The sequence below is a fragment of the Patagioenas fasciata genome, chromosome 3 (genome assembly GCF_037038585.1).
Source record: "Patagioenas fasciata isolate bPatFas1 chromosome 3, bPatFas1.hap1, whole genome shotgun sequence".
NCBI lineage: Eukaryota > Metazoa > Chordata > Aves > Columbiformes > Columbidae > Patagioenas > Patagioenas fasciata.
This window is the reverse complement of record NC_092522.1, coordinates 99247768-99262608: the sequence shown is the minus strand read 5'-3', so window position 1 is coordinate 99262608 and position 14841 is coordinate 99247768. Positions and strand designations below refer to the sequence as shown.

Genomic DNA, 14841 nt, shown 5'->3' with positions numbered 1-14841 from the left:
GCCTACATCCACCTCCTGTCTCCTCCACTTAGGATTTGGCAATCTTTCAATATCTCCACATACAGTTTTTTCAACTGTAAAGTGGAGTCAGAGATAGCCATGTAGCTTTTAAAGTAGTCTGAGAATGATGGCTAAAAAATCCTATTTGTTAATGATGAATATTTTCCTGCTGGGTGGCTCCTCACTCCTCATCAGGTAATGCAATCTGCAGAATTAAAGTTACTCTTCAAAGTGAAACTGTCAAATTTTTTTTTTGCCTGGCACTGGAACAACTTCACAGAATCACAGGATGTCAGGGACTGGAAGGGACCTCGAAAGATCATCCAGTCCAGTCCCCCTGCTGGAGCAGGAACACCTAGATGAGGTTACACAGGAAGGCGTCCAGGCAGGTCTTGAGTGCCTTCAGAGTAGGAGACTCCACAACCTCCCTGGACAGCCTGTTCCAGTGCTCTGTCACCCTCACTGAGAAGAAGTTTCTTCTCAAATTTAAGTGAAACCTCTTGTGTTCCAGCTTGATCCCATTACCCCTTGTCCTGTCATTGGTTGTCACCGAGAAGAGCCTGGCTCCGTCCTCGTGACACTCACCCTTTATATATCTGTATTTCCTCATAAGGGAGATGCTTCACTCCCTTAATCATCTTGATTGCCCTGTGCTGGACTCTCTCCAGCGGTTCCCTGTCCTTCTGGAACTGAGGGGCCCAGAACTGGACACAATATTCCAGATGTGGTCTCACCAGGGCAGAGTAGAGGGGAAGGAGAACCACTCTCAACCTACTAACCACCCCCCTTCTAATACACCCCAGGATGCCATTGGCCCTCCTGGCCACAAGGGCACGGTGCTGGCTTGTGGTCATCCTGCTGTCCACCAGGAGCCCCAGGTCCCTTTTCCCTACACTGCTCTTCAATAGGTCATTCCCCAATTTATAATGGAAGCTGGGGTTGTTCCTGCCCAGATGCAATACTCTACACTTTCCCTTGTTATATTTCATTAAATTTTTCCCTGCCCAACTCTCCAGCCTGTCCAGGTCCCGCTGGATGGCAGCACAGCCTTCTGGCGTGTCAGCCACTCCTCCCAGCTTGGTGTCATCAGCAAACTTGCTGATAGTACACTTTATTCCCTCATCCAAATCCTTGATGAATATATTGAATAATATTGGCCCCAGTACATGTTGGTTTCAATAACCATTTTGTGTTGCTTTAAAAACAAAAAAAACCCGCTACTATTTGTTTCTTTTTACAGTCTTAAAAATCTTTTTGATTATGTACGTGCTTCAGAAACTTCAGTAGGTGCAGTAAATTAATTGACCTAACCTGTAGTTTATATTTAGGACATAAAAATTAGTACAGGGTTTTTTTCTGTTACGTTTCATCTTTATAGTGTTACGTAGAAGTCAGTCAACTTGTAAGGTGGTTTGTTGGGTTTTTTTTTTCTCTCTTTTCTCTTAGGTTTTTGTGGTTTGTTTTTGTGTCGGGTTTTTTTTTTTGTGGTTTGTTGTTGTTTTTCTTGGGTTTTTAGAGACCCACATGTAAGTTTTGGTATACATACATAATCTTGATTTTTATTTAGTTATTTTAAATGTCATTAATTTCATTGCTATCTTGCCTGACACGTTTTTCCCTTCAGGAGAAAGTTGATTCCCAATATGCTCATGGGTTGCAAGAACTAGAATTTATTCGGGAACGCAGTGACACAGAAGCTGCAAGATTATGTGTGGACCAGTGGTTAAAAATGCCAGGTAAGAATAGAAAACTAAGTTTCAGTGACATGTTTTCTAAGTCATGCATTGCAGAAGAGAACATGTAATAATTGCATTGAGCAATGCTAACATTGAGCTTGCAGGTGCCTTTTATGCATAACCGAATCTTACAATGCTAACTTTGTTACAGCGTGGCATTTGAAGGTTCTTATACACTCATGTCCACAAAAGCTATTCTTGTAATGTTTTGCTGCTTAGAAAATTTGATATACAAAGTCTAAAAGCCACTAAGGCAGTGTTAACTACTTTTGTAAGCAAAGTTGCTAGAAGGAAAAATACTACTGCTGAACTGGTGCTCAGGGAAATGTCTATATAAGTAAGGAAGGAAGTTCAATCAATTTAAAATACTGCCTGGAGGATCTGGAGTAAGGATGTCCAAGTGTTTGAAAAGTAATCCTACTGGGGATTAAAGAGACAGATTCTTCAACTGAAAGGGGAGACTTGCTGTAATAGGATTGACTTTACAGCACAGTTAGCTTGCTTTTAAGAATCAATATAACTTGATTTTTAAATGCTTTAGGACTTGTGTGTATTATTTTGTTTGTTTTCTTAAGCCTCTAATTCAGAGTCTGGTTAAGTGCTTTTTTTTTTTAACACAGGTCTCAAACCAGGCACCGTTAACAGTGGGAAAAGGGGTGTTTATAAGAGGGCAAGTGGGATGAAAGTCAACAGCAGTCCGATGTCTTGTCCTGTGATGCACTGCAACAGAGAGTTTGATAATGGACATCTTCTCCTAGGTCACCTTCAACGGTAAGGACATAGTGCAAGAACTCAGTGCAAGAAATTATGATGAATGAATATGTTCAGACTTAGGACATCAGTGTCAGGTCTACTTTAAACTGCCTATAGTGACAAATTCCATTTGTAAGCAGATTAATATGTTACAGATTTTATACAAATGATGTGATGAGCTTCCTGATTGGTTGGGTTTTGGTTTTTTGGTTTTTGTTTTTTGTTTTTTTTTCTTTAAAAAAATATTAATTCAGCATTGATTTCTTCCTCTTGAGCATTTTTTAATATCTGGGGTTTTTTGAGAAACAATATTTCTGTTCTCTGGTTCTCTTATTTCTTCATCCAAACGTCAAAAAGAGCAAAAGGCTAATGTATGCAATTTGGTGGTAAAATGAAAAAAATTCCCCAATGGAGGGGAAGAGGAGCAAGAGCTTTAGGCCAGATGTGTTCATGGCTGATCATTGCTAGTCAGCACTCCCTGTGTCTGGGGCCTTTTGACTGATATGTCATGGAGATGATGGTGGGGAGAGAAGCCGAGGGGAGTGTTGTGGATTAAGCCCAGTAGGCACCTCATTCCCACACAGCTGCTCGCTCACCCAGTGGGATGGGGAAGAGAATTAGAAGGGTACAAGTTTAATAAGTAAAGCACAAGCTGCACAGGCAAGCAAAGCAAAATGAGGTATTCCCATTGACAGGTAGGGCTTTATCACACAAAACAGCTACTAATGCTTGGGAAGACAAATGCTGTCACTCTGAACATTCCCCCTTCCTCTTCCTTCATGCAGCTGTTATTGCTGTGTGTCATGTGGTGTGGGATGTCCCTTTGGTCAGCTGGCTCAGCTGTGTCCCCTGTCAGCCTCTTGCCCACTCCCAGCCTACACACTGGTGAGAGACTGAGAAACAAAGGAGGCCTTGATGCTGTGCATGCACTGCTCAGCAATAGCTGAACCACCCCTGTGCTATCAACATAAATCCAAAACACGACACCATATAATCTGCCTCAAAGAAAATTAACTTTGTCCCAACCAGAACAAGTGCAGGGAGGTAAAAATAAATAATTGGTTTTTAAATCCCTTTGTAGGAAAGCAAGGCTTTGTTAATACTCTTGCTCTTAAAAATAGTGTGATTCCTTTGCAAGGTGGCCATTATAACAAGTAAGCTGCAGGGTGAATCATCTCTGTACAGGATACTTCAACTGATACAGCTAATGGTAGAGGAAGTGAGGAATTTTACAGTTTAGGTTGATCTGATAGGTTTTTGTCCAACAGCTTCAGTTTGTTAATTATTTCTTCCTTTCCAGGTTTGATCATTCTCCTTGTGACCCAACAGTCACGTTACATGGACCCCCAAATAATGCTGTTGCCTGTGTGATATGCTGCAAAAGATTTGAGACCTCTCAGCAGTACAGTGATCATCTTTTATCTAAGGCAAGATCATAAGGATAAGTAACTTGCGAGACTGAATGTAGTAAGGGATTTTCAAAACATATAATTAAGCACTGATATTTTTTTCCTTTTAACCCTTTTTCTCTCCCCTCTGTTCTTTTAATCTTCAAGGTAGTTTTTCTTATTTTGATGTGTTTCAAACACGTGGTGTATCCTGACAGTACTGCTGTTAGATGTGACCATTAGGTTTTACTTTCTAGCATACTTTCAAGAAGACTATAGTTCTGTCTTGTATCTCTTATCTCTCTAGTGCTGTCAAATGGTTTTCCCTTTTTTTGCACTCCAAAACTGAAAGATAAAGGCAAAAAGTTAGAGTGAGATAAGTGATGGTAAAGAGAAGCAGCAGAAAGGAGATCGGGGTGGAAAAGGGGCAACAGAATGAGAGAAGATTGTGGTGATTGTGTGCAACTGTTTCTTCTCAGTTTCCAGTCTCTCAAATAGATTTATTTGCTGCTACTCCATAGTTAACTTACAGAAAGGAAAAATATAATCTAACTTTTTGAGTTTTGATTTGAGTATAAGTAAAAGGTGTTTGGTTTTTTTTTGTTGTTGTTCCTCCCTATGTCCACTCTTTTCACTTTTTTGATAATTCTCTCTTTCTTTTCTGTTCATAATTTGCCACTGTAAAACCTCAGTTCAGTGACAGATGCTCAGGTGTTATCTTCTGGGTGCGTAGTTTTCTTTAAGCAGCCTGCTGTTGAACTGAATAATGGATAGCATTTTCGAAGTTTAGTGTTTCAATAGCAAATACTGTTGTGTACCCAACCTAGTCTTCAGAAGCTGTGTTAAATTCCGGGTGAGTTTTAGATACTCTGAAAATCAGACTACTTTTAGCTAGTAGTAGTAACTCCTGATGCATAGTCACACCTGACAAGCTCAAAAGATTGCTTCATGATTTGTGCCTGCTCTTTTTCCATTGCTTCTAAGTCGAGTGCCTGTGGTGTGTCCAGGGTGTTAGCAGGAGTTACAGACAAGTTTGGGGAAGGGGAGTGGCTCTTGCAGCAGGCAAGAAAATGGGATTACTTTGGTGTGGAAGGATGGGGAGATAATCCTAAACAAAACTGTGGAAGGAAGCATAAGCATATCACAAAGATTCTTTGAGTGAAAGGAGTAAGCGAAAATGTCAGAAGCAAAATTAAAGCCTCTTTTCACTGAAGGAAGAGATCTGAAGTTAATACACAGGGCAAAGGGGGTACAAGGAGTTGATGTTGATAAAAGTCATGGGCCTGTCAGGCTACTCAGGAGCAGTATTTTGAGAAATTGGGAGGTTAGCAAGATGAGGGAAGAACCAACATGAGGACAAATGACTGCTTTAGTGACAGAGGAGCTTTTTCTGAGAGCCTGGGTAAAGGGGCTAGCTAAGAAGTGATGTAGCCCATAGTTCCTGGGGAAGGTGGTTGCTCCCTGTGGTGCAAGAAGAGAACGGAACAGTGGCTGATATAGCAAGGATGAGTAGCTGAGTCTGACAGTGGCAGTTTGGCCAGTGTCTTGCATCTAATGAGCTAAGTGAGATAGATGTTGCAAGTGAAAACTGAAAAGTTAAAATATTACCCCAGAAGGGAGGAAGGAGTGGAAGGACATAAGGAGAACTGAGACTGGTTTCTCAACTTAACATTAATCCTAACTAGATGATTTTCTCTTCCAGCTGAATGAAAAGGATGGACATAAAAAAGATCTCCCTCCACAGCATATTCCGTGTTTTGCATGCCCAAACTGCTTCCTGCTTTTCACCAAAAGAGAGGAATGTTTGCAGCATATGTCGGGAAATGATCACTTCCTCCAGGTTTCTAAATTGAGTGGTATGTTGCTACTAAGTGTACTGCTTTTCATTCCTTCTAATAATTGATACTTATGATATGAAATTACTTACATTTTTCTACTGTGTAAAAAAAGCTTAAGGTTTTTAAGATTCTGTGATACAGTTCTGTAAGAGATGCTTTGAAATTTTGTATTTTTGTGTAGCAATGATTCCTCCATCACCGTTGCTGTAATAAGAAGCAGACTTTCTCTCCATGCGGTCAGGTGTCTCATAGGTGTTTCCCATCCTCCAGTGACTCTCTGCAACTACTGTCCTAAATAAGTTTACATTTAGCATGTTGATAGAAAATTGGACCAAAACACATATACTTCTTTTTCAATTCCAGTCAGACCTGTTGTGATGTTCCTCCCCCTTACTGTGCTGTTTGAAGTCTGCTGGAGGCTATTTTTCTTGTCAATGTCCTTGGTGTTCCTGATGGAAAAGACCTGTGAAAGTTTCTTCCCCGTATAGCTGTGAACTTGCCTTGCTTAGGTGGAACGGTGCTGCTGGTCTGGTGCTTTGTACTGGCCACATTGCTACTTGAAGACTAAAATACTGGTTATGTTGTGACCTGCCACAGAACATATCTGTCTGATCATGGCCTTGAAAACAGGGTTAATGACTATCATAGCTGTACTGACTTTTTAGCTTTGACATAAACAATACGCATTAAAGCATTTACTTTAATTTGAGGAAAACAAATGACTGAGACAGGTGAGATATAGATGGAGTTGACTTATTAAAAAAACTGCCTACTTTAGATAGTGTAGTTTTCAGGATAAGCTTACACGGCCAAAATTATTTGTATAGTTAGTTGTTATCATCATAACTTTATCTTCTGCCCTTGCCCAGAGTGGCTGCAGAAGTGTACAGTACAGACAGGCTTGGGAGGAATCTTCCTGCAGGTCGAGTCAGTGCTGCCATCTTCATGAAAGTGACAGCTGCGTGGTTCTGAGTTCTTTTATGTATTGTAAATCTAATGTACTTTTATTCCCACATAGGTTATTAATGCTGAATGTGCTGACCGTAGATGCCTTTAAAATCAGGCCATAGGGCTTAAAAAAGATTACTGGTGAGCTATTGCTTTGAAAAGATTAAAAGCATGAATAGTGTTTTCTTCTGTAGAGATGGATAGCACTTAGCTCAGAAGAAAAAAAAAAAGTGTGCTCCATTTTATCCTTTGCATTGCTAGGTCTTCATGATTAATATTACCAGCATGGTCTGTAAGATCTGGCTGTGAAGTTAGTTGAAAGGCATAACTTCTAATTACTTCCTGCTGATCATCATATCTTACTAAACAGAAAATTCAAAGAGAGTTTGCCTCCTAAGATGCAGAACTTGAACGGCAATAAATAGTTCATAAGCCATTTCCCATTCTCTTTTAAATAGGATTTTTTGTATTCTGCTGGTACCTGGACTTAGACATGGAGTATGTGCTTGGAACAATAGAAAGTCCTGCACCTCTGGCTTTAAACAAAAGTGTATGTAGTAAGAGTAGACAGGTGGCGATAGATAGAGGTAAAGAAGGTCTATAGGGACCTCCCCAAGAGATATATCTGACCTGACGTTGTAGAAGGTGGAAAACAGAAGTGGAGTTGGTCACTGACTGTGAAAAAGCGAGATGCAGACAGAGTTAGATACGAGATTGTTACAGAAGTTTAAAAAATTAATGAAGTTTTACTTAAAGCTCCCATTGCACCATTACTGTGACTCAGCTGACACATGATAACTTGCTTTCTGAACCCTGTGCCAAAGGAGTACAATTCTAACTGTCATCTGAGTGCTGAATGCTGTGAAAGGACTCTCTTAATATGTGGTTGCATTTTCTGCTGTTCCATATTACAGATGAAATGAAGGCTGGCCTTCCTCTACCTTTCCCCTCCTATGCAAAGAACCTTCTGATATCCCTGTGCAAAGAGGTCCCCTTCCAAGTGAAGTGTATATCCTGCTACCAGATACTACGCTCGCATATGGAATTAACAGCTCACTTCAGGTTTGTGAGAGACTGCTGTCTTTATAGTGTGAATATCCATAGATCGATAACAGATAGACAGATGTGGTCTTAGTGATACTAGCGGATTTCAGGGCATCTAGGACTATCTGAATCTTGACTTCCTGAGTGAACTATCAAAAAACTGCCCTCTTCCCTTGTTTTTTACACCACTGTACCCCACACAGTCCACTGCAAAATACCAATCGATGTCTGTATCGTTTTTGTTACAACAACAGAACTTGGTCTCTATTCCACTGTTTCTAAGTTGGCTGCATTTGATTTCTAAAATGTGCTGAATCAAAAACATAAGTATCAATGTAAGTGATAGATTTGGAAATCAGCACCTAGTTCCCCTTAAAGTACAGAGACTAGATAAGCATTGCATGCTTTTGTCAGCAAGCTAGTGGGTGGGTTAAAGTTATCAGAGGACACTTTCCACACTACTAGGTAATATTTCAAATGTTTCAGGTTATGATGCAACCTCTTTATTTTTTTTAATCGATTCTAGAACACGTTGTTGTAATTCTGGCCCTGTGGCACTGTCAAAGAAGAGCATCGCCCAAGTTGCAGAGGTATTTAAAACAAAAGGTTACTGTGAGAACTGTGACAAACTGTTTGCTGATAATAATCAGATCACTGAGCATAATCAAGCCACTGAACATAACATTAAAGTTCTTACTACAATGGAAGAGTCCATCTTGATGTTCTGTCATATCAATGGAAAAAATAAGAATCAGTCTCATTTGTGCCATATTGTGGATCGGTCAAGACCACTGCTTAAAAGACATTTGACTTTGAATGAGCCTACCAGTGGACAGGAGTGTGCTCCTTCAAAACGGAAGACTGATGTAAAAGATAGAAATGAAGACCATGTGGGAAACCAGAGTGAAGGTAGTACTTGCAAAGTAAAAGCCTGGTTTTGTGAATGCCTTCAAAAGTTTTTTACAGAAGAGTCAGTAGAAAAGCACATTTTATCAGCAAATAGGATCTGTCACAAGTGTGCTGTGTGTGGAAAGCTTGCCGAAAATTCAAGCATCATCCGCCTGCATATGAGTCGATTCCATGGGGGAGCACACTTGACCAATTTTCTTCTCTGGTGCAGAGCTTGCTCTGTAGATCTCAGAGAAGAGGATATTATGGGACATGTGACTGAATTTCATGGTGGACATAGTTGCTATTATGAGCAAGAAGCTCTGGAAGATGAGCCTATGCCATCTGTTTCTGACACAGTGTGCATTTCTGTAGACGAAAAGAAAGACTGCATTCCTAGTCCTGTAGAGCTCTCCCCTGAAAAAAGTCCTGTTCTGGGAAATTGGCAGTGCCGCATTTGTGAGGAGATGTTTGCATCTGAAGAGAGCGTTAAACAACATTGCATGTCCTTAGAAAGCCACACATTTCACAGATACTGCTGTGGCTTATGCAAAAATCACTTTCGGAAATTAGGAACTCTACAGCGACACTTCCAGGAGCATCATAACCAAGAGACAGAGACTAAATACTTCTGTGGCCTTTGTGGTAATCTCTTCTTTGACACAGAAGAAGAATTTCTAATCCATTTTAAGGAGATTCACAGCATGGACTATGCATTTGTGCCTGAACAGATGGAAGTATCAATTAAAGAAGAAGATGACTTCCTCCCAGTAGAAAAAGGAGACTGTTTAACCTGTGGTTGCCGGACAGCTTATGTCTCCAGAATAAACAGGAGGAACGATTATTTGAATTGTCAGAAAGCCATGCTTCAAAAAGGAAACTTATGGTTTCGATGTTGCTTCTGTTCTGCAACTGCACAGAATTCTGCTGATATGTACAGACATCTCAACAGTCACAGGTCACCGAAGCATAAGGAAGAGATGTATGTTGTTAAATGTGCTGCGTGCAACAAGAACTTTGACCATCTTGAGAGTGCACATCAGCACTATCACATGAAACATTGCTTCTTGCAGAAACCTGATCTGTCAAGTTTTGCATCTGAATCGGAAAATACAGTATTTAAGTTCACAGAAAGTGGGGGTTGTGTGGACAGAAAGCCTCACAAGCTAAACTTTCCAGCATCTCCATCCAAGACTCGGGAAAGACTACAGTCATCTCCTCTGCGGAGAACAATACAGGGAAAGAAAGTAAAAAAAGAGACCTTGGCACACTCTGAAGAACCTGGTGAAGGTTTGTGGAATTTTTTTTGAACACTAGAAAAATGCTTCTACTAACATTTAAATGTTAGTAGAAGTATGTAGCATATCATTTGCACACATCCAGTCAATAAATCTGTACAGAATTTAATATTTGTTAGTTCTCAAAGCTGCACTTTGAATTCTTGGTATTTGAGTTTCCAGAACTTAGACTCAACAATTTATTGCTATATGCTGTATGCATGAAGTCCTTAAAAAACAAAATTAGGCAGCTGCGAGATGCCTGGTACTGAAACATTTAATTTTCAGATTACTTGGGAGCATAATTTGGTGTTAAAAAGAAAAGGACAGTCAAGGACCCCAAATAGAGATCTAACTCCTAGAAATGTAGAAGTGGTCTATAATACACCCACATTCAAGAGAAACTTGCTGCCTTTGTATGTATAAATATTTATGACCCTGGTAGTGCTTTCTATGTGGGCCAGTCCCATTACATCACCATCTTCTGTTTCCTTAGCTTGCCAAAAATAATTTCAGCTGAGAATATATATTCTTGGTATGTATTAGGGTTTTTTTTTGCCTTGGGCATGCGAATATATTTTTTTGAAGTTCACATCCCTCTGAGAATGACATCAAGAATGCTTAAGGTGTACCTTGTGTTCAAAAATCAGAAGTGTTATTATTTACTCATGGTGTCAAAATGCTTTTGATTAAAGGGTGACATTTATGTTAGATATGCAACAAAAAGTACATCTCTAAACATTTTATTGCCTTTATGAATATAAGCAATTAAATGTCAGAGACTTGCCATAGTAAGGTGTGCACAGTTGAATATTAAGTGGACTGTTAAAATACCTCAGTGCAGGACAACAACTTTCTGTGCCTACCACAAAACTATCCAACTCTACACCATTGTACAGCTAGATTCTATTTCCTTTTGTCTAATTCATGTGTTACTAAATGCTACCTAAATTAATTTTAAAACAATGTGGTCACCAAAGAGGGTCGTGTTTTGTAACTTTTAGCTTATAGAACAGTTGAATACATTAATTTTAAAAAGCGTATCATAAGTTGATGTATGTTGATTGACCAGAAAGTCAGGTAAACCTTAAATGCATCCTTTTTATCCCATTGAAGATGGTGAACTTCCTGATCTTGACTACCTGAGTACCATGACTCACATTGTGTTGGTGGATCTGGACAACTGGGGAAGCTTATTCACGCATCTGCCAGCTAACCTGAACCAAGGGACATTTATCTGGGGCTTTCAAGGTAAAAAGTGGTTGGAGGAAATAGGAAGATAAGATTAACAAGTCTACATAAATACTTGAGCGGAGATTCTTTGAACTGGAGAGAATGAAGAACAGGAACCAGCAGCCAGTTTGGCTTCTCAAGTCACAAATGTCATGGGTACCATGCAACAGAAATGTTCTTGAACTTCTCTAACTCAGTCTTAACCTCCTCTGCTCTTATTCCTTCTACAACACTGTTCCAGAGTTGCTGAGCTGTTCCGGAGCCTTTTTAGCTTCCCTGCTGAAATAGGCTGCATTATACTAGGTTTTCATAATTATCAGGACAACCTAATACTCAAAGATTATCTTCTATCTCCCAAGTTCTTTCCATAATGTTCTTTTTCTTTTTAGTTCCAAAAGAGGTAGTTTTACATTCTTGCACTTGAATTTTGTTCTATCTCTGGCTTGTTCCTTAAGGATGTCCCTGGTCATCCTGTACATCAATAGGTGTATCTCACCTCTGGAAGATACCCGTAGTGATACAAGGTGATTGATGGGACTCACATTGTTATGGGTTTGTCTTTTTGCAGAGTCTATCAATAGTGTTCCTTTAACTTGGTACTTTTCTTCACTTGAACCAAATTCTTCTCCACCTCATGTTTTTTCTACTGTTTTTTTCTGCACCTGGCTTTGCAATTATTTTGTCCATGTTACATTAAATACTTCAGTAAAGTCTAGGCAAGGGATCATTTGAGAAAATTCATTGCCCAAAACAGAGGCATCATCTTAACAGACTTACAAGAATTGTCAGGTGTGTTTTACACTTGTTAATGTTCTTGATTATTTCTCCCTTTAAAAGATAAATCAAGAACATCATGAAAGCTGAGAGTTTTCATGGTGCTTGCTGAGGTTCTACAGAAAGGCCTGTTGATGCCTGGATCACTTTTTTTTTTTTTTCTTTTTTCTCCCTTTGGAAACAGGTGTTCCAGTTAGCTGGTGAAGTCAGAGCAAGTATGTCTAATGTAAAGTGCAAGTTCCTCAACCAACCAACTGTGCTTCTGGACCTGTAGTCTGGTTGTTAGGTGTTCTAGGGACAAATCCTCCAGTCTTCTCTGTTAAAGTGGGTTATTGTCCTGAGTTTTGTGTTCTGCTCAGGCACTACTCCTGTATTGTTACCTGTATTGTCATTACCTTGCCTTTGGCCTCTCTGTGTGGTAACGGTGTTCTTGCACGTGCACACATATGTGCACAAAGCCACAGAAAAGCACAGATTTTTGAAGGTTCAGATTACATCTAATAATCCTGGCTTTCCATTTCATCCTTGCAGTCTGGCTGCTCTGTTTATTTATATTCTCTTTCCTATATGGCTGAACAACCTGTTGTTTGGTCTTCGTATATTTTGTGAGGCTTTGCCCAGCTTGACTTCTGGTCAAATTTCACTTCACTTCTGCACTCCTTGACTTCTAAGGCTATTGTGATTTGGGGTTTGGCTGTGGTTTTTAATTGCTGAAAGTTTGTTGTTTATTTCTATAGTTATTCAAACCACTTGGCCTTGGAAAACCTTTTTTTTTTTTTTTTCCAGATAAAAATAAGAAACTATTAGGATCTGCCCTGTTTTGATTCAATTGAACCCAGGAATTTCCAAACTATATCGTTGTCATAAATGTCTTGTCTGGCCTATTTATGGAAGAGAAATAATCCGTAGCACAGTCTTAATGTAAATAATTTGTTGTTCAGAGCCTCTGTTAATACAATGATCTTACCAAGCAGCACCTCTGTGCCAGGGAAGACGCTGTGCCCAGAGCTGTCCCAGACACGGGCACCTGCTGGCACGGCCCAGCCCGCGTCAGTGCCGCTCCATTCCTGGCTTCCCGAATGGGGCTGCCGTACGCAGGCTGCCTTGTGGGAACGGCCCCTGGAAGCACTTGAACTGAGAAACCCACGCCAAAGAGTTAATGGTGATTAAAATGAGCCATATTCCTACCAGAGAACACTTAAGCAGTTTTAGTGTCAACTATATTGTTACAGAGCCTGGGAATGCTGAGGCTCCCAGGCACATATGGATTTACTGTTGTAGGTGCCCTCTCATAATAGTGGTTTACAGAGTTAGGTGATACATGCTATTCTTGTTTGTTTAGCCTGTGAAAATTTAGCAACATCCCTGTCTCTTCAATTTTTTTCCTGCGTTTCCTAAATAACTTTTTTTTTTTATGTGATACTTTTGCATTATTTCTCTTATTGCTATTGCTAATACAGCCTTAGCTTTGCTTCGAGTTCCTCCACTGTATTGCCCAGGCTTTGTATTGTTTCTGTTTTCAGATACTCAGTTGTTCTTCACAGCTCTGCCAGAGTAAATACAGTTCTGTCACTGTTTTCAGCTGTCCTGGTCAAATGTTTATGTTGTACATGGATGCGGCCAAAAGCCAGGGTTGGTGATTACAAGTCTTTCTCAAACAGTGGTGACCGAGGTTGTCACAACAGATGATAATGACTTGCAAATACCATTTTTCTCATGGACCCTAGATACACCTAAATCATTTCGGTGTAGTCTTTTACTGAATCTTTGGGCTTTGAGTTGATTTTCCATACTCCTAGGCAGTAGGCTGGAAGGGAAAAAACAAACCCACACACCACAGGAGAAATCTGCTCGAGACTTCTGTACTTGTTTGTCAGACTGGGGTGGACAGGCTGGAATACACAATCCTCTGCAGCCTGTTTACTTGAGCCATAGTTTCACATGTCCTCACATGAAGTGCCATCACTGACTGCTTTCACTTCCTATTCAAAATCCTTTCTTACATCCAGCCACTCTTATCATCTGACAGATAAAGCAAGATTTTTTTCTTCCCCATTGCAGATCCATTATTTCTTAGCAACTGGGAATGTAATGAAATTATTATTCACTCCCTTCAAATTTTCCTTCCATTTGTTTTCCTTTTTATGTTGTCATAGTAACTGCAAGCTCCTCTGTTTATCCCCTCTCTTCTTGAGACATGGCTCCTTTCCTTTCCCTTGCAACCTGTGTCAGCCTGGTATTCTTTTTATCTGTAGCAGGCCTGTTACACAGCTCATCTCTGCTATCCAACTATTTTCTCAGCCAGTAACTATATGTTCCAGGACACTGTTGAGAAAATTTCCGCACTTTTTTTTTTTCTCCCAGTTGTATCCTCATTTCAGTTATCCTTGATGGCATCCAAGCGTTTTTTAGGACTCTAGCAGGTTTTTTCAGTTGTTGCTCCAGTTCTTGGATCTTGTTTTTAAAGAGTTCTGACATGTGATGTGTCAGGCAGTTACAGAATCTGTCGGAAATAATCTTGAGCATTACAGTAGTACAGGATTTCCTCAGAGAAGCATGTCTGTTACTTGTACTACGTTCCCAGAGCTCCTCTACTTCTGTGTGTTAACCATAACTGTACTTAAAACTGGAAAAAAATACAACCTTGTGTCTAAATGCACATGACATCTAGAAGATAAGTTTTTCACGGTTAGGAGAAAAAATCATACTAAATTGAATGAGAAGCTTTGTGTAGGATCAAGCTAGCTACTTTTTCCTTTTTTGCTTTCTAACCCAAGCACAAGGGTTCTTCTGGGATTTTGTTCATATGTTTATTTTAGCTTTCACGTTGGTCAAAATAAATTCTGACTTGAAAGCCAGATTTGTTTGCTTTTTGGCTCCTTGCATTCTTAATTCACGGTGGAATTTCTGGTTTTGTTTTTGTTTGTGTGTGTGTGTTGTGTTTTTTGGTTGTTGTTTTTGT

General features: G+C 39.9%; 1 protein-coding gene across 4 annotated transcripts in view; it reads left to right on the top strand.

Annotated features, from left to right (window-relative positions):
- The window catches only part of LOC136100564 (E3 SUMO-protein ligase ZNF451), a 38540-nt gene that overhangs the window by 10076 nt on the left and 13623 nt on the right, over positions 1–14841 (top strand). For 3 of the 4 annotated variants that reach the window (XM_065835791.2, XM_071806937.1, XM_065835792.2), the window contains exons 5-11: positions 1625–1736; positions 2357–2507; positions 3790–3916; positions 5580–5733; positions 7578–7725; positions 8234–9885; positions 10989–11123. In XM_065835791.2, the coding sequence (XP_065691863.2) occupies positions 1625–1736; positions 2357–2507; positions 3790–3916; positions 5580–5733; positions 7578–7725; positions 8234–9885; positions 10989–11123 (2479 nt within the window). The remainder of the gene's footprint in view (positions 1–1624; positions 1737–2356; positions 2508–3789; positions 3917–5579; positions 5734–7577; positions 7726–8233; positions 9886–10988; positions 11124–14841) is intronic. The other variant, XM_065835793.2, reaches the window with a different exon arrangement.